The 20,202-nt window shown below is 39.9% G+C and overlaps 1 protein-coding gene and 2 pseudogenes across 1 annotated transcript; 1 reads left to right on the top strand and 2 right to left on the bottom strand.

Annotated features, from left to right (window-relative positions):
- Positions 1 to 1,370: 1,370 nt before the first annotated feature.
- Positions 1,371 to 4,854, bottom strand: LOC113089588 (repressor of yield of DENV protein homolog; annotated as a pseudogene).
- Positions 4,659 to 8,838, top strand: LOC113089589 (retinol dehydrogenase 8-like). The gene is made up of 6 exons (XM_026256062.1): positions 4,659 to 5,306; positions 5,956 to 6,117; positions 6,699 to 6,878; positions 6,981 to 7,074; positions 7,753 to 7,936; positions 8,027 to 8,838. Exons 1-6 carry the CDS (start codon positions 5,210 to 5,212, stop codon positions 8,249 to 8,251), a joined length of 942 nt encoding a protein of 313 aa, XP_026111847.1. The 5' UTR covers positions 4,659 to 5,209; the 3' UTR covers positions 8,252 to 8,838.
- A 3,287-nt stretch (positions 8,839 to 12,125) lies between these two features.
- Positions 12,126 to 19,704, bottom strand: LOC113089584 (neurogenic locus notch homolog protein 3-like; annotated as a pseudogene).
- Positions 19,705 to 20,202: the final 498 nt, after the last annotated feature.

The raw sequence follows: 20,202 nt of genomic DNA, 5'->3' as shown, positions 1-20,202 counted from the left end.
ATGAAAAAAGTAATTTTACATGAAACATTTTCAACAAAACAGAAGCATTTACATAAGTGGTATCAAGACTTTTACACACCATTGTAATTCCCGAAGATGCTGGACGTTTACTCTGAATAAATTTTACATTAAAATGGTGATCCATACCAGAATGGGTCCTAAAACTTATCTGTTTGCAATGATTTCTGTAAAATGTATAATATAAAATGTTAACTAGCATTAAAGGGTTAGCTCACCCGAGAATGAAAATTCGTCCATCTTCTACTCACCCTCAAAGTATCCTAGGTGTATGTGACTTTCCTCTTTCAGAATAATCCATTTGAGGTTAAATAAAAAAAAATTCCTTGCTCTTCCAAGCCTTTTCAATGGGGTAAGTGGGTGTTTGTTGTCAACTGTTCAGAAGATGTGAAAAAAAGTGTGGGGAACCGGAAGACGTGCAGGTGGATGTTGTAGTTCGTCAGTGCTGCATGGTTCGTGATGAGTGTGGTGAGAGAACAAAACAAAACACCGGTCACGAATTAGAAGCACAACATGAGGATTTGTAAAGAAAAACGCCAGAGGATTGTCAGACTGACACCGTGTGTATCAACAGGACATGCCGTGATGCGATAAAAAGTATCTTTTCGATGTAGTTTTTGTCCTTACCACCTGTGACAGCGACACGTTACAATAAGTGACACGGAATTCTGTTTTAGAAATGTTTTTTATTTTCTGCATCGTCGAGGCAGGAACACGAACAAAATATGACAGTGATAATTTTAAGAAATGACTATGTGTTTTAGTCAGTGTTAAAAGTGTCTAATGTGAGTTTGAATATTATTTTGCATGAGCCATAATAAAAGCAACAATAGATATTTTACCTCAGATCTTGAAAATAAATTATGCTAAAGCAAACTTGCGTTAAAACGGTGAACCAACATCCATAACAAAGATGGTATCACTCACTCACTCACTCACTCAAAACTGTTCAGTCCATTCACATTTGAATAATCTATTCTCAGTGTCCACTTTTCTTTACTTAACACTCGCCATGTTTTTGCTGTCACATCGTATCTCTACATTGGACATGACAAAGCACTGCAAATCATTTGAACTTTGTGTCAGCACATCAAAAAACTGAATGATTCAGCAGTTTTCTGTTGACAATTTGTCACGCCCAGTGCAGAAAGCGTCATTGATTGCCGCTTTATTTGAAATTAGCGCGGACCAAACATTTTTCTTTTGGATGTGGACCGTGGTCCGCCTATTGAGGAATACAAAAAATACAGTGGTCTGCAGTGTTGCAGGAAGTTAACATATTTTAACATTACTTTAATTGATTGATATTCGTGCTCTGAATACTGTATACACTTAAGGCCTACTGTAACACTTTAAGATTGTGCAAAACCTCTAGTGGTCATTGTGTCAAACAGCATCAATTTACCCATTCGATTATAACAGTCTTCAGCAAGGCAGCTGTGCTGATTTCTGCTTCTAGACCCAGGCATCTTACTCTTCATTGGTGATAGAATCTTTGTGGGGAAAATGGCTGAGCGACAGCCATAACAAGGAGAACATCCATCCATCCATCCGACCAAAACACCTACCAGAAACATATGTTACTACAATACTCCTTGTCATACGCAGAAGAGAAAAAAATGCCATGACTCTCATTAAAAACTAAAGAACAGCAATACAGTACAGCATACATAATGTCTTATTTGAAGGTCCGCAAGCAGTTTGGACAGTTAAACTCTGCTATACCCTACATTTTGTTGGCTGGCACAGGGTCATACTTATTTTTGCATCGATATAACTTTGATAAGTCAAAAGCACACAGATGACTGCTAAATCTGGGAAAAGCACAGAGTGAATGTGATTTTATCTTGTAAGGTGTGGTCAGACATCATACCCTTTTCCTCTGAGGCACTCGTCGCCACCAGTCCCTGTCACATGACTCGCAGGATAACTGATGTATGACAGAAGGGATCTGGTTTGCCTGAGCCTGGTCAAACATTAGTTTGTTCTCCTTTGTTAGTGGCAGAACTCATACATGCGCCCCGAGCTCCTGCAAGCATGTCTGTGCATGTTAGTTCACATTGCTTAAAGTCCACATACAGTTCTTCAGTATTAGCCTTAGTGCAATTGATAATTCAAGTAAACAGCTTAATGCAACTAACCGCTATATGAGTATCATCATTGGGTTTTTTTCTTGGCTGGTGCCTGAAGTGGGACAGGAGTGATGCAATAAGACTATGGTGTAACATGATGTTTTATTGATCCTGTAAATCCAAATCCAAAGAGGGAAACTCCTTCTTACTTGTGCTAACTGACTGGCACCACTGGATCCAGATGACTTGGCAGCTTTTTCTTCCTAGAAATTTTTAATGACTATCTCCATTATACAATTAAAAACTGTAAAGTGTACTGCAGTAACTGGTACTTTCATTTTACAGAGATCATGTAACATAACAAATAATGTTTGCAGGTTGTTAGGAGATGGTTGTGATGTTACCTGTTGTTTTTCATCAGCTTTGCATTCCATAACCACATTCTATATAAGTGCAGAGAATGTGTTAATGAATAAAACTGAATTATACAGTGACCCAATCACACTTAATTTAATTGAATTAGATAACAAATGGCTTTCTTTCAATGCTTAATCATTGTTGTTTTGTGAACTAATGCAATGTCATTCATAAATTAAAACTGTGACTTCCATGTCCCATTATACTTTTTTTTTGCTACAGAATACTGTAGCTACACCTGCTCTTTCCATAAATGTACATAAACTGCTTAAAGTCACCTGCACCATACCTTAACTACAGGGTCATCATTCAAAGCGGACTTGTCTTCCTCGTCCTGCTCTATATATAAATAAGACGTGCATTTTTTATAGTAGCTGAAATGTATTTTATTTAATGATTTCCAAATGTCATTTTCAATAAACACTTCATTTAAATTGATGTGTCAGCAAAGCATACAGCTTCAAAATAGTTTATGATATATATTTTATTCTATATGCCTGATGATGATGATAATCATAATAATATTGGTTATTACTAGCCTATTATTATTAGTAGTAGTATTAGTATTATTTTTGTTTTGTTTTTGTTGTTATACATTCAATGACTTCAAATCCCAGGGTTCTCTGAACGCAGCTCTGCACGTGACTTGTTTTCACAGTGCCGCTCGCGCGCAGAACTCGTGCGTTCCGACTGAAAGGAGTTTATGGATGACAAGAGGTCTGTCAACACCGGCGGCGCCAGGGGGGGTCTTGGGGGGTCTCAAGACCCTGCCAAAAAATGCCTTGACCCCCCATTTGACCCCCCAGCCTCTTCCTGATTAAAAATATATATATTCGGGATAAAGATCCAAAAATGTTTCTCTTCAAACTACGCAGAACAATAATAAATAATAATTATTTCGACATTTATTCATACACTGAACCGAGAACCGTTTCTGTCGGACGCGTCCGATTCGAGAACCGATGAGCTGATGATAACTGCGCATGCGTGATTCTGCGTGAAGCAGACTGACACTGAGCGCATCTGAACCGAACTGATTCTTTTGGTGATTGATTCTGAACTGATTTTGTGCTAATGTTATAAGCGCGGGTAAACCAAAGGCTTGAATGAAGGGCAATCATCGCCAATGACGGCATTACATCGAGCGCAAAAGAACCGGTGAACCATTTTTTTTCCCAGCTGGTTTATTTGATCGAATTGTCCGAAAGAACCGGTTCACTTGAGCACCTGCTCCTTTGCCCCTTAAGCGCCCTTTTGTCAAAGCAAAATTTCCTCAATTTTTTTTGTAATTACATAAACTTTTGTGAATGCCTGCCCACGCCCAATCATAATATTTGTACAATTTATTAATAATAATTTAGCCGTAAATAAAATGACCAACATGATGACCGTTCACCTGACTACGACCTCATCCAACCGGGAAGATTCCTCATGCTGCACGCGCATTTTTTAATTGCTAGAGGATATTTTCAACATCGTGGCAGCTGGTAAGTGGTGTTTCATTCTCAGCGAAGTGATTTTGGTGTTTATTTACTTATTATTATTTTACAAGAACGATGTGATGTGAGAACATGCAGATACGTTGTTTATATTGCTGTGTGTAGCCTGTAGTGTAGAAGTAACACTAGCGTGCTGTTTGAGGGAGAAAAGTTTCACAGGCATCGAGGGGTCTGGTCTTTTTTATGTTATTTGAATAAACTTTTATTATATTACAGTACTTATTTATTTTTAACACGTAAAAATAATTATCACAACACTGGTAAGGTTTATTCAGATTTTCTCATTCTCTGAATTATCATTATAAAAATAAAAACAATTCAGATTTTAAATGTGATGCAAATATTTTTTCTACGATAGCAACAGTGTTTACAACAGCAAGACCACTTTAGCCTGTAAACTCAATAATATCTATCTGGAAATAAATGTAAAAATATCAATGTCAATAAAAATGCATAATATACCTGACATGAAAGTGCAGTGTGAAGGATATGAATAGCAAATGTAGCCTGTCATTTGTTTACATTGCAAAGGTGTTTTTGTTGTTTAGTAGCAGAAATATGCAGTTATTAGCCATGTCCACTGTATTTTTTGTTGGTTTTCATGAGACCCCCCTTGAAAAGACCAGGACCCCCCCATTGCCCCCCCAATCAAAATTGTCTGGAGCCGCCACTGTCTGTCAAACAGGTTGTGTGCTTTTGTATCTTATGTTTTGTTTTCACGCAGTGCAACTGTCGTCACTGTCATTTTTAACGCTTATTAAAACGTGACGACCTTTATAAAACATAAAACTTGTCGTCATGCGGTTTTAGAATGTATCAAATCTCTAGATCAGTTAAAACAAACTCATGAGGCGCGCTCCCGTGATGGGAAAATCTGATTAAGATTTAATCCTCAGTCCAGAAACCTTTCTAAATTCTAATTTATGTTCCCTTGAAATGTTCAACTAGCACGAAAAATGGGAAACTTTAATTCAGGGATCTTGTTACAGTGTGCTTACTGATTTCTGTATTTTTAAGAGCTTGTAAATGTACGTTGCACTGCTGTTATGTGTTGTAATATATTTGCATAAGTATGGCTATATGTGTAACTGAGATATAACGCACCAAAAGATGATGATCATCAGCTATGGCAAATATAGTGCTACTAAAGTTTAATGCTTTGTAAGTGATTTCAGATTAGAAATTAATCCTTGAACGAAAGATATGGGGACACGAAAAGTTTTGGTGACAGGATGCTCCTCTGGAATTGGTTTGGCGTTGGCTGTCCGTCTCGCAAAAGATAACTTAAGGCGATTCAAAGGTAAGAAGACTGCATATCAATGTAAAATGACTCTTAGAATTGTATAAATATGCATGTTTATATAACAACATTTTAAAGGAACAGTTCTAATACTGTTCCTTCAGTGATAAATAACTAGCAAGGGAACAAAGTAATACAATATTAACATTGTAGTAACTACTTAATTTAATTTTGACATTAACATTTAACCATTTACAGAATCAGTGCATAATAATATGTTTATAATTAGTGCATTTTATTTTATTTTTATCATTTTTTTAAAAAATAACAGACTATGTACAATTTCAAAGAAACTGATATTAAATTGCAGTTTTCTTTGCAACTTACTCCTATGGTCAATTTTCTGCTTTTCCTCTGAACTTAACACTGTATCATACTGGAACATTTTGAGTCATTAGCCAAAAAAAAAAAAAAAAACTTTTTGCGTTTAACTGAGTGGTATTACTTAGGCTACTAAGTGGTTAAGTGAAGTTTGTTGTTAGTTAATCATATGTTAATGCTGTATCACTCATTTGCTCCTGTATGGTTATTCATTAAGGATGGAGCAATATTCTTACAGAAAGTACATTAGATAATGAACAGGTAAGTGTAATATGAGGTACTAATATTTTTAAGTTTTAAGTCTTACTATTGATTGTGCCTGAGTTAGTTGTGGCCACTATGAGGGACCTGGATAAGAGAGAAGCTCTGGAGAGAGCAGCTGGAAAATCCCTCAACAGATCGCTGGAGATCCGACAGCTGGATGCCACCTGTGAGGACTCCATCAGAGAGTGTGTCAACAGTTTACCAGATCGACAAGTGGATGTGTTGGGTATCTATGTTTCTGAGCAATGCAGCTTCATAGCACTATAACCAAAATTTGAATGAGTCTTTTGACTTGACTAAAAGGTTTCAATAGTAATAGTACATTTTTGTGACACACAGCAGCCACAACAGCACTTATGTTTTATTTGTATTTTTTCCTTTTTATTCTAAACATTCCCAAACGCATTAACTGAATTATGAAATATTTAGCATCTCACCTTTATGTTGATCTATATGGGGGGTGGTCAAAGTAACCTAATAATGTAATCTATTAACTGTGCATAAAAAAACCTGTCAGTTTACTTAATAGATATGGGTGTCGTGCCATAACATTTTTAATAGGACTGAGTTCATATTTAATGTGAATAAAAACACTGCGTTAGACTTCTAATCATAACACTTTCATTGTACAGAAGGAGAGCAGAGAACTTGTTGTTGTTCGTGCACTTTCAAAAATATCCATTAAAATCACTGAAGTAGTTTACACTGTAATATGAATATCTTACAGATTCGTACACACATTTGCCCTTTGTTTCTGACGAGATAATTCATACTGTTTGATTTAGACTCTTCTGCACTGTTTTGTAGTGAATAATGCCGGTGTGGGTATGATTGGTCCTTTGGAGTGTCAGAATGTAAGTGCTATGCAGGAACTCTTCAACACTAACTTCTTTGGGCTGGTGAGACTGGTAAAGGAACTGCTTCCTGACATGAAGCGGCGTCAGAGTGGACACATCATAGTGATGGGCAGCGTCCTGGGAATCCAGGGTAATACCACATAACTCGTTTATTATAAACCCTATACATTCACAACTGAAAGAATCATATATATATATATATATATATATATTTAGAGGACTTTTTTTTCAGGACTACTTTTCAATGATGTCTATGCTGCCTCTAAATTTGCTGTAGAGGGGTTTTGTGAGAGTCTTGCCGTGCAAGCTATGAAGTTCAATGTCAAGTGAGTACACAATAAAACAGATTTAGCAAACTGATAAAAAGGGTTAGGTTGAGGTAAATTCACTTTTGATCAGCTGGTCCCAAAGTGATTTTTAGTGAATGTTCCATTCTAGTGTGCAGGTAATATAACATTAAACAAATAAAAGGATACTTAAGTGAATATAAAATACTTAAAGAAAAAACACTTTCTTAGCTGTATCTTAACACATTTAAGTACACTTTTAAAATGTGCACTTTGTAATAATGTCAAATTAAAAGTATTAAGTCTTTTGTCATGCTTTAAAGAATTAAATAAATGTTTGTGTTGACTAACACATTAAAGCACATATATAGTACTTCATTAAAATTTTAATTGTAGTGTATTGTTTGAAATTACATGTAAAGTTTATATTACATTCAATTAAGTGTCCGAAAACATTACATTCAGTTCACACTTAAGCATATTATTTTTATAATAAAAACTCAATTTACAAGTATGCTATAGTTTGTTGCATGTTTAAGGGTAAACATGCAACAACCACAAAGTTGCTAAATAACGTTGTCTTTTTTGAAACTGTATACAGTATTTTTTTTAAGTGCATTATATTATGTTAATGATCCATAAACCATGGATCATTTATGATCCATAAATGATCCAATTCATGCATTTTAAGTATGGCTTCTATACATATCTCACAAGGATGACGTTAGTGGAGCCAGGCCCAGTTGTAACTGAGTTTGAGAAGAAAGTGTATGAAGAGGCAGAGAAGATGGATCTCTCAGAGACTGACGAGGAGACCGCTCGCATCTTCCGTCAGATCTACCTGAAATATTCACATGAAGTTTTTTACTCAGTCGGCCAGACACCTAAGGAAGTGGCAGAGGTTAGTGAGTGGATGGACTGTTCTTTTATTTGTTAAGGCTCCATGTTTAACAGAGAAATGTCTCTTTTTTTATAATTTTTTTTCTTACAGAAAACTCTCCAGCTAATTGTGTCCAAAAACCCTCCATTTCGTCATCAGACCAATCGTTTGTACAGGCCACTGACTGCCATGAAGCATGCTGACCCTACTGGGCATCTACCCTTAGATGCATTCTATAAAATGATCTTCCAGCATGACCATATGTTCAATGCTAGTCTGAGTATACTACGCATACTTCACAGGAGAATGGGTGCTGCCCAAAAATCTCTCCATTGATTCTGATGAGGAAAAACTTTACAAAAGCATTTCAGAGACAGTTTTATGCCCCAAAAATGGGTCAGTACTCAATGCAAATAATAAAATGCAACAAAAACCGATAGCATAGCAAGAGGTTTACTATTAGGACGGGTTGCAATTTGATGTCTAATGTAAAGTCTGGATCCTGAAGCAGTGTTCTATCTTTAACCTCAAGACAACTGTAATAATCATGAATACATGAAGTACATAATGTTTAGATGCAAACTGCAGTGTAACAGCTCTAGTGTCCTTTTCATGTTGTAATGTTTTTTTTACCAGTCAAGGAGCTGTATTTAGATTTCAGAAACCCTTCTTATTAGCGGGGGACATTAAGTGAACGGCAGCCATCAACTTAAATGCTTGTGCTTGCCCTAGTGCACATGTACAAGAGACTTAAGGCGATTCAGTGCCCAATATACTCACGAAGTTCTTTTTTAGTTCTTTGCTTAGAAGTCAAATAATGTTGGAAATAAATTGGCTACCAAACATCTAGATGTTGTTCATGCTACTAAGAGCAAGGTTTAGATTAATATGTAAATGTGGGCTGATAATATAGTTTATGCAAATAGAAGCTCCCACAATCATGCCACAGGAACTGCAGCTGCCGGGATTTGCTTGTTCTCTCTCACAGGTTTTACTCTCAAAATAAACACAACAAAATGGCAGAGGTGAGAAAGCAGAAGCTAAGAAAGTATCTGATCATTGCGATGTAAATATGTTTGCATGAGTTCTGCAGCTCACCGGCATCATGACAACAGATAAGGTAATTGAAATGAAACCATGATAGTTTTATTCTGAATGTATTTGAGATGAGGACCATAGCTATATGCTATGTGAGACTATTTTGAATTAACCCTTTTTTTGCAAGACACATTCATCTTTTAGGCAGGATGTTTTAAACATTTGAAATATAAGCATTCGTTTATTGTGTTACGGAAGTGGAGTGTGTGTAAATGTCACGCTGACTTTCCAAAAATGTCCTCAACATAAAAATAATTCTTCCAAAGATTTGGAATTCAATTGCTTCTCATAGGAATAGCAATTTTTAACATTTACATAGGTTAGTCGATGATTTTAGTGTAAAAATCCCCGGCAAAATACTATTTTACCAAAATCATGTAATTTAATTTGCCGCCCGAATCCACAGCTATTGAAAATACCATTTTAATTTTTTCTTTTACCACTGCCGAACACCATACAGCATTTAACTAATTTGCATGCTAAGGGGGACATGTTTTAAAAATGCTGATAAGTAGGCTATTTATAAGAACAATATTTCATAACTGCTCCATAACAGAAAGTGGGAGAAATTATTGGATGTAATGAAATTGGAGATTAGTTTATGCACTGTGAAAAACAGTCGCCAACCAAATCCATGAGTTGCCATGTAAATACAGACATGCACATGAGAGACAATTACTGTCCGAATAGGGCTGTTGACAACCTAAGAAGTCAGGGAAGGTCTAAGTTTGCCACGTTTCATTACAAGCTGTTTGTTTTGATCTCTCTCCTGTAGGGGAGACCGGGGATGGTTGTAACACGGGGAGAGTTGTAACACTACCAATTCCATGAATCAGAGGCAAGATAGGAGTCATATGACAATTTCAGTTTCATCAGTCTTCCTTTACAATCCCACATGGAGGTTTTCCAGTCTGTGTTGCTATCTCTCCTTAAGCTACTGCAGAAAATCTAATTCTGAGGTCAGAAAGTAAAAAAAAAAAACAAGATAATATTTTGTTTAGTACTTCTACCGTTGTAGATAATGTTGTATGAGTTATATCAGGTCAAACTGTAATTTCTCTAGTAAAGAATGGTGTATCAACCTTTTGCCAATTTCAAAGCACCATGCTAATACAGCTTGCTAAACATTGGGTGACAGTGAAGGGGTAGGTTGTAACACGTGTTTTGAAAGTGTTACAACCATCCCCTTACATACAACCAAGAACATTTTTGTGATTTTAACAATTCTACAGAATTACTAGAACTTGTGACTGGTAAAGAATGCATTTCATTTGTTCATTCTCTGGAGTGGGGATAAACATACGTCTATTAATTTGCTCACACACACACAAACACACACACACACACATTTTGTGAAAAGTGGGGAAATCCCATAGGTGTAATGGTTTTTATACTGTGCAAACTGTATATTCTATGGCCCTACACCAACCCTACACCTAACCCTAACCCTCACAGGAAACTTTGTGCATTTTTACTTTCTCAAAAAAACTCTTTCTGTATGATTTATAAGTGTTTTGAAAAATGGGGACATGGGTTATGTCCTCATAAGTCACCCTCTCCTTGTAATACCTGTGTCATACCCATGACATTATACAGAGTTGTGTCCTGATATGATACAAAAACAAGAACACACACACACACACACACACACACACATGAATGTGCACGTACAGACATGCACACACACAAAGGCACACATGCACAAAAACACACAATATGCTCATACACTCCCCATATTCACCCATATTTATTGTTGCAGTCATTCATTTAAAATAAAACTGTTTTTGTGTCAAATCACTTGGAGTACCCTTAGTTTTTGTATATTTTGTCTACCTGTTACAACTTACCCCAGTATGTGTTACAACCTACCCCAGTAGTGGGGTAGGTTGTAACAAAGGACCACCTTGTATTTGTCATCATCTCACAAAGTCTGTGATATAGTTGAATACATTTAAATTGTTGCCATTTGTAGTATAAACATGTGGGTACTTTGCCTAGAAGTTTTAGACTTGTAGCCAAAAGAAAAAGGTAATTTTAGGCGTTGAAGAAAAAAGTGTTACAACCATCCCCGGTCTCCCCTACTTCTGCGTTTGTCACTTCTGAGGCAAGGGGAAAGCCGGGCATCATTCATCATCCGCCTGGAGCTGCTGTACAACAGTGAGCACATGCTAGATTAAAGTGATTATTATCTTTTTAATATGGTTCTTTTTCTTATAAAAACGCATAGATTCGTTACAGGATAACTTTGTTCAGCCCCCGGAGCCATGTGAGACACTTTTGTTTTTGATTGGGCACTTTTTCTTTTGGACTTATGCATGCAACACCCACTGAGTGCCATTAAACAGCTTGAAAGATCAAAGATAGTTTTTAATATAACCCCGAAAGTCATAGATACCTAGGATCATTTTCATTTTTGGGTGAACTACCCTTTAACGGCCTAATTGAACTACAAGCTTGCAATTTCCCACATGTGCTCCTCTTCTCATGAGAAAGAACACATGCAAAAACAAACAACTCGGTGGGGCAGGTCTTTGTGGCAGCTGCCCCTGCCATGCAAAGATTTTTCCCTCACTGCTCATGCCTACAAGTCAGATAAACTTCATATGCAGAAGCTGCAATATCACTGAATAGCGATAGAGGGCGTGTCAATATTAGAGTTTGTGCTTTTAAATTCTCCTGTAGCTTCAGCTTAAGACATGGGTAGCTGCAGCCTGGAGCAATGGGGCTGTCGAAAAGAGGTGTCCAAAAGGTGAATCAGTACAACAGAAACTACCCTTAACCCAGCCCGAACCCTACTCCCCCACACCCTGACAGACAGCTTTGTCGACCAATCACGAAGACCTTTCTCCACACCCATACTGTAGCTCCAGCCTGCAGTTATCCCTACTTGTCACGAATGGCTGTTGGTGTTTAATCATTAACATTGAGTATCTAGTGAGTTTATTTTAATTATGAGAATCTTTAGATGCTTTGGTTTGATATTTGACAGAGTGTTTATAGGCTAAGTGCTGGAGTTTCCCAGTTGATCTGATCTAAAACAAAATACTGGACAGATCCAGAATGTACGGAAATATAAAAGAGGTGAGACAAAAAAAAAAGAATGAGACATTAGTGAAATGTAGTTTCTACCGCTTTATTAGAAGTAACATATTTTACAACTTTGTCTGTAGAAAGAAACTGTGAAAAACTGTTTATATACAATGATTTTAAACTACTTTTAAACAAGTATAGGAAATTAATAGACAAAAGAAAATATCTATGGCTGTTCTAGTTATGCAAGACCAATACACAGTCACATCCTCACCTTAATAATGCTAATAAAAAAGTACATTTACTTTTTGTTCTTTTTAGTACATATTCATTCTTAGAAACATAAGACTTCTCATAAACAAGTAGACCTAAACAAGGTGAAACATATTTACAGAAAGGTACTGGAATTTCAAAAATATATGGAGAACTGTATCACGAGAAATGAAAAAGTTATGAATGAAAGAAAGACTTATGTTGGGTTAGCGAAGCTTAGTAGTACTTATGTAGGAAAACAAAGAGGTCCAGAATGGGCTCCAAAACCTTGAAATGTGGTCCATGGAGATTTGACAGTTTCATAGCTGCACATTCAGTATAGATAAGCACAAATACTATTTAAAATAATAATGTATGGCTGAAAGCAATGTTTATGTGCCATAATTCAGTGAAATGTGTGTTTTCCTCTTGGTGATAGCAAGAAAACAGCTGTCAGTGTCATTAAATGCAGGTCTTACAGTTGGGAAAATTGACAAGGGATGAACATACGGACATGTTACAGAAAGCCAGGGGCATCACTACATGGTAGCGTTTCCCATCTCACGCCTTCTGACCAGACACGACAGATGTCATCGTCTAGGATGATGGGGTGGGAACTGCTAAAGATGCAGACAACACTGCATGCTATATAACACCTCCCTGAGGAGTAACAGAGCAATAGCAGACCATTAGAACCCCATTAGCCACATACCCAACACACAACACATATGCTTGCTATCCAAACCAAAAGGACATGGAATATGATTAGACCACATGGAAATCCTGGACCTGAGGGATCAAATTACATTAAACTAAATCAACCACACTGCCTCGGCTCCATAAAGCCCCAGAGGAAGACTTTGTAGTGGTCAGGTGTCAGCTGCAGCTGTTCAGTATTGAAATGAAGTGCTTGTGAGGGTTCAGGAACACGGTGAGATCAGGTCCGCAGCGGTCAGCGTCTCCACGAGCACTGGTGGGTGGGTTCTGCTCAGGAATGTTAGCGGAAAGGAAGTTGGCTGTCACTGAAGAAGTGACGCAAAACAGCAGCCTTATAACACAGCTTAATACATCAATGTTCCACAGGTAACTGTGGTTCCAAAAATGTGGTTATAAAAATACAAACAGAAAACAAATTTACACAAGGCAAGACTATAAGGCAGTGACTGGCTGGGATTTTGAGAGGGAATGGGTAGAGCGTTGGCCAGCTCAGGCCTATGTAAGTCGGTGAGGTCACTTAAGAAACTATGTTCAGTAAAATCATTTCCACTGATACGCCAAAACTGAAAACATTCTAAACACTGGCCTGTTTTAGAGAGGCGCTTTTATGCACTGTTGTTAGAAATGCTGAACTGTGATTTCAGGGTTTTCTTACCATCTCTCTCTCTCTCTCAAGCTTTTCCCCTTGAAGTGCTTCACGGATGCCCCTCTACATTCATACAAATACTTTTACAAAACATATAAAATCATTTTAAATCAGAATATTTCACTTGTATTGGTCTCTATATACCTCTGTTTTCATGTGCCAGTCTGTTTCTGAAAGCTAGACTAAATAAATATCACTAAAATTTGTAAAAGTTCTAATCTCATTATGTGTGTGTGTGTGTGTGTGTCACTTAAAAGCCTGGTGTATAAGTTCTGACTGTGTCAATTGCTGCTGATGAAACTGGGGCGGAACAGGCAAACTAAGAAATCATGAGTAGCTCCTCTTGTAACAGTAGTAACATTGAACCTGAGGAGACCTCATGAGTCCCATGTAATATATTGGGAGTAGTAAGGCAGTCGTTATGGGGGTCACTAAACACAACAGAGACAGAAAGAGGGTGAAAACCTCCACAAGGCAGTTTGGAAAAAAACATAAGACAATAAATAAAAAGAAAGGAATTTCCTTCAACATTTCACTTTTCACTCAATCTATTTTTTTTTTTAAGTTTGTTAGTTTCAGGAGTGTCCCCAAGTCTTTGAAATGAAAGACGTGGTATTCTTCATATACTTTTTTTATAATTAAAAAACAAGTCCATCTGTGACAGAACGTCTTACTTCATTAAATTGTCTTTTCTTTTTAAGACAACACAAATTTCCCTTTAACTTTCTTTCTGCGGATACCAGCAGCTGGTCTTCTTGATGCAAAAGTCAATCCTAATCCAATTAAAATCTTGGAAATGGGCTGACGGGTAAGTAAAAAACAAGCTCTAGAGTGATGCTTGTCAACCCTACTCTCTCAGAGTCACATTCATTTAAGGGAGGCTGAGCTGCTCAAGCAAACACCTGCATCTTCCCATTGGACTCCTGGACATGCGAAATCTGGGTCTGAGCAGGAGCCGTGACGGCTGGGCTGGGGGTGGAGTCAGACCAATCGGACACACAGTGAGGGGAGGGACTGGACCAGGGCTCTGGAGACTCTGGAGAAGGGGTCAGGTAAGGATGTTCACTGGGCACATGCAGGTAATGCTTGGGTGTCGCATCCATGGCAGAGCTGTAGCTGTGCTGGGAGGGCGGTGTGGGGTAATCCTCCGGGCCTGCGGTGCTTACGCTCGCCTGTGCCGGGAGTGCCTGAGATGGGATAGCCTGTGCTTGCGAAGCCTGAGGGGCTGCCGAGGCCTGCGGTGGCTGAGTCTGTGGCTGCTGTGGCTGGTAGAAAGCTGGAGGAGGCTGTGCCTGTTGTGGGGTCGGGGGAGTGGAGGAGCTCATGCGGGTGTGGTTTGGGTTGGTAAGGGCGTGGCTGTGAAGTTGCTGTGGCTGCTGCTCTGCAATGGACGGCAGTTTGACCGGGCTAATAGAGGGTGTGTTGGAGACGGGTGTCGGCTGCAGGATGGGCTGCTGGGCATTACGAAACACCTGCTGCTGGTGCATGAGCATGCTACTTTGCTGCAGCGTTGGTGTTTGAGGGATCATGCTTGCTTGGCTACTTGCTGGATGCATAATGCTGACCATGGACTGACAGCTCTGAGAAGATGGAGGCATGCGGTTGTGCCAGTCAAATGGCACGCTTACTGGACTTACCATGCCCATGTTGAGGCTCATCTGGCCGGCGTTCAGCACACAGTTGTGAGGGCCTTGGTTGATGCCGCCTCCTTGCATGGCCACACGCCCCTGCATGGAGAGCCCACCATCACTCAGGTCGCTCAGCTGAGCTAGGGAGACTGCAAAAGGACTGGTGCCATCCAAGATACTGCTGTGCACCATTGGAGTGGATGGGACAGACATGGAGGAGTGGAAAAGGCCTGGGGAGGGCATGGCGGCCGGTGAGGTCGGATTGGGGATGTAGCCGGCATTGCTGGCACCTCCACGTGGCGAATCCAGCGAGTCGACGGGGGAGAGCGTGACAGAGCTCTCCAGCAAAGCACTCTGCATGTCAAGCGACAGCCGTTTGTTGCGTCCTTTGGCTGAATCTTTCAGGCTTGTAGCGTGCTGCCCACCTATGCCTTTAACCCCTGGGCGACGGTTCTTCTTACCCTGTGGGGTGCTTTTTAGCCCTTGGAGGAAGTTGCTGGGAGGACACATGAGTGGTGAGAGGGTGTGGCTACCAGACAGGTGGTGACCTGCCCCAGGATGGCCCGGCGGACTTCTCACAGTGTTATATTCATCCAGTAGCTGTACAATATCATGGTGCATGCGCTCCTGCGCGATATCTCGAGGAAGCCTGTCCATGTGATCCGTTATCTCCCTGTTGGCAAAGTGAGCCAACAACACCTTTACAGCCTCACAGCTACCTTCCCTGGCAGCCAAGAATAGTGGAGTTTCCTCCTAAAGATAGTAGATAGATGTAAAAATGAACACCATGGCTGAAGATAAATCCTTTAAAACCCTCAAAAGAATATAAATGCATACCTTAAGGTCCTGCATATCTTTATTGGCACCATTCTTCAACAAGGCAACTGTAGCTTCAACATTGTTGACTGCTGCTGCCCAGTGCAGAGCTGACTTTCCTGTCAAGAGAGAATGGAACCATCAGAAACAATGCAACCTCACTTAATGAACAGGAAACTGTATCCTTTTTCTTTTCTGTTGCATTTACCGATTTCATCAACAACGTTGACATCTGCATGACAGGTGATCAACTCTTCCACCATGCCTTCTACTGCCAGACGGGCTGCAAGGATCAGAGCAGTGGAGCCATCATACATGCGTGCATCCAGGTCTGTGGCACGATTCCTGATCAGAATCTGCAGAAAAGCAAGATTATGTTATACATCGGAACTGACACTGTTTCAATAGTCCATATCTACTTATAAACACATATATTTGGTTGTAGGTGACTTTACCTGGAAAACCCCCTGTGCATCAGCTGCTACAGCTGCATGCAGAGGTGTGCGGCCTGTGTTATCCTGTGCATTTGCATCAGCCCCAGCATCTAGGAGTCGTTTAGCTGCATCAGCTCGGGCATAGCGTGCAGCCAGGTGCAGAGCAGTCTCTCCAGTGCGGTCGGTCTGAGCTGCAAGCGATGCTCCTTGGTAAATGAGGTCGGATATGATGTTGGCGGAACATTCTTCTGAATCATCATCTTCGGTCACCTCTAGCTCCAGCCCACCTCCACAGAAGGATGCCAGCATCAGGGGTGTGAAGCCATCTATATGAAATAAAATGTTGTAAATGTTTTGAATACATTTGCTATTATTGTACCTGAAATTTATCTATGCAAGGCCACTGATCAGTTGGGACAACTGGACCTAACCAAGGAGCACGAGTAAACTGCAAAACATATCGTACCAGGGCCTCGGACATTGACGTCCATGCAATCGCTGTCAAATTCTCCCTGTGGAGGTGTGAGAGCCATTGAAGGTGGCATACGGATATCTGCCGCTGCCAAGTGGTGCTGTGTCCACTGTCTGCTGTCAACTGCATCCTCACCATCAGACAGAATACTGGGCTCTTCCACCTGTATATAAATAAAGCCAACATTATTAAGATACAGAACTGTTTCATTGATGCATACGCATATACATCGTAAGAGAAAGTATAAATGGTCTGTCACCTTAAGTCGTTTTGCCTCTGGGCAGTCTGTGTCTATCCACTGGTCACTGTGATCTGCCAAAAGAGACTCTTCCACTGTCTTTGGCATGTGTCTAAAAAAGAGTCATGAATGCTAATTAGTCCCTTTGAAAGGGATATTCAAATGAATTATACTGGCAATAGGTATATTAAAAGCATTAATAATGCATGAAAGACTCACTTCATGCCCAGGGAATCTTGGCCCACAGGTTCTCTGCGGTTCTTGTTACTGCTTGTTTCCTTCTTGAGGAAGAAGCCCTCAGGGAACCAGAGTGTGCTGTGTTCACGTTTGCGGCGGGCAATCAACATGCCCACCATCAAGATAACCAACAAGAGGAGAGAAGCTACTCCTACTAGCAGTAGCTTACCCCATTCGGGAATAACTTCAATCGGTTTCTTATTTTCACCTGAAAGAGAATTGGAAATGATTAGTATGATAATAAATTACAGCTGGACCAATGTAAGAAAGCAATTAAGTTTGTGTAAGTATGGATACTTACTGCGCACTTCTTTCAGGGGGTATGGGAAATTCAACATCTCCCTAACAGACAAAGCACCTAGGTATTCTGCAGCACTGCTAGCATTCCGGAAACAGTCATTTGAACCTTGGGAGCAGAGCCTGTTGTCTATTTCCAAGTATACAATAGACCTGCAGAAGAACCAAAGAGTATTTAAGGCACATTCACGTTAGTAAAATTTTGGGGGCAAAGGTTTGTTATTCTCGATATTGCAGCGATGGATGAAGCGCCATTCACTGAGAGGTTGCTTCCAAACTAAGCTGCATTATTTTGGCCAACACTCCAAGTTCAATAAACTCGAATCTGAGGCGAAATACACATAATTTTGCTCTACAAATGTGATTATTTCAGCAACCCCAACTCACCCAATAACCTCTTGCTGAGGTTGAAGCTCCCGTTTACTGCGTTTACCATGTCCTTTATAGGGTTTGATCATGTATTCCCCATTCTGATCAAGGCGAAAACGCAATGTGGTGTGCAGTATTGCACTAAGTTTTTGCAGGAAAGCAGTTTTTGTCCTTAGCAGCTCCTCGGGAGGCAGCAGAACTACAATAACCAGCAGGTCTTCCGCAAGGTCTTCTGGAATCTTCTTTGCACAATCCAGTCCATCCCAGCCACACTCTTCAGTATTGCAGCCTTGATCGCAGAGCCCATCTGCGTAATGGTCTGTACAGTATGTCTCATAGATGGGGCTGAGGGAAGAGAGAGTGTATTAGTGAGAGACCATCATAAACAGTCCTATGGAGCACAATTGAAGCTTAGTTCAAGACCTACTTGCAGACTTTCTCTTTGTTCTTGCAGTCAAAGTTATCATAAAGGCACTCAGCATTGTTGCAGAACTCATCACATTGACTATTGTTGAAGAGCCGCAAGCAGCGAGGGTCTGAGCAGCGTGCCCAGGGGTTCATAGCCAGAGAGCAGTCACCTCCATCCCAGCGGCAGGCGAACGAATTGCACTCTTTATCACACACACCGTCATTGGCCTTGCCATGACATTCAGCAATAGGGCAAGGATGAGGAAGTGGCAGCAGCCTGGTTTCCTGTTCCTGTTCACATCGTATGCCTTTCCAGCCCACTGATGCACTGGCAGTGGAAAAATGGGAAGCTGGTTTCCTTGTACACAAGCCTCCATTGCGGCAAGGTTTGGAGGAGCAGCCCTCATTGCTGCGGTGTTGACACAGCGGCCCGCCAAAACCCTGAATACAGGTGCAACGTGCACCTCTTGAGGTGGGAATACAGCTGCCACCATTGTAGCAAGGCAGCTCTTTGCAGTTCATGCTCCTCTCACAGTTAGCGCCTGCATACCCCTGAGAAAGAGACAAGGAGGCGTCAACTAGTTGCTTTTGAAGTTTAACAGTACAGTAAAGATGGAAACAAGAAGACCATAATGATATAAGGCCTGGATACTCACAAGCTGACAGGTGCAAGTGTATCCCAAAGGTGAGCTGCTGGACACGGAGCATACTCCTCCATTCTTACAGGGCTGAGACTCGCACACACTGAATCTATTCTGACACCCTCGTCCTGAAGACATGATGAAGTGAGAATTTAGACACATTACAATGTTGTATATGTAACTCAGAGAAACGCTTTTCAGTTTTTAGTCATCTCTCACCTGTGAAGCCGGTTTGCACACGCACTGGTAATCATTGGGCAACTGTATGCAATCCAAGCTGTTGGAGGGGTTGCAGGGGCTGGAAAGGCACTCGTTGATGTCTCCCTCACAGCGCTCTCCAGTGAAGCCGGGAGGGCAGTTACACCTGTACCCTCCAACCCTGTCCACACAGGTGCCATTATTTTGACACTTGGGCATCCCCCGAGGCCATGAGGGAGTTGCACAGTCATCCTCGTTTATCTCACAGAGGACCCCTAAAAAGGTAATAATACAAATATTACAGTAACCTTATTCCAACCTATGTGTAACTATGTACATGACCATTCAAAGGTTAGGGGTCAGTAAGATTTTTATCTTGAAATTATTACTTTCATCAAATATGCTTTAAACTTTAAACAAAAATGACTAATGTATAATGTTTAAAAAAAGGTCTATTTTACATGTTTAAATGTTATTTTTGCTTTGTTCTTCATATAATCCTAAATAAATATAGGATATCAAAATAATATGCAGCACAACTGTTTTCAGCATTGATAATAATAATTACTGATATTGAACATCAAGCATACTAGAATGATTTCTGAAAGATCACGAGACACTGAAGACTGGATTAATGGCTGCTTTGCTTCCCAGGAAAACAAAATTATTTTATAACTGAAAACACTTATTTTAAGTTGTTACAACATTACTGTTTTATTAATCAAACAAATAACTTTACCGAACCCAAAGTTTAAGGTTTTATATATTTAGATTTTTGCACCTGAGATTCTATGCATTTACTCCAG

This window comes from Carassius auratus, unplaced genomic scaffold (genome assembly GCF_003368295.1).
Source record: "Carassius auratus strain Wakin unplaced genomic scaffold, ASM336829v1 scaf_tig00050428, whole genome shotgun sequence".
Lineage (NCBI taxonomy): Eukaryota > Metazoa > Chordata > Actinopteri > Cypriniformes > Cyprinidae > Carassius > Carassius auratus.
This window is presented reverse-complemented; position numbering and strand designations above follow the sequence as displayed.

Excerpts from the sequence above, each read along its gene's own strand:
- LOC113089589 (XM_026256062.1), top strand. The coding sequence starts at position 5,210 with ATGGGGACACGAAAAGTTTTGGTGACAGGATGCTCCTCTGGAATTGGT. Across the intron at positions 7,075-7,752 it reads GCTATGAAGTTCAATGTCAA|GATGACGTTAGTGGAGCCAG; the intron begins GTGAGTACACAA and ends ATATCTCACAAG. Across the intron at positions 7,937-8,026 it reads CACCTAAGGAAGTGGCAGAG|AAAACTCTCCAGCTAATTGT; the intron begins GTTAGTGAGTGG and ends TTTTTCTTACAG.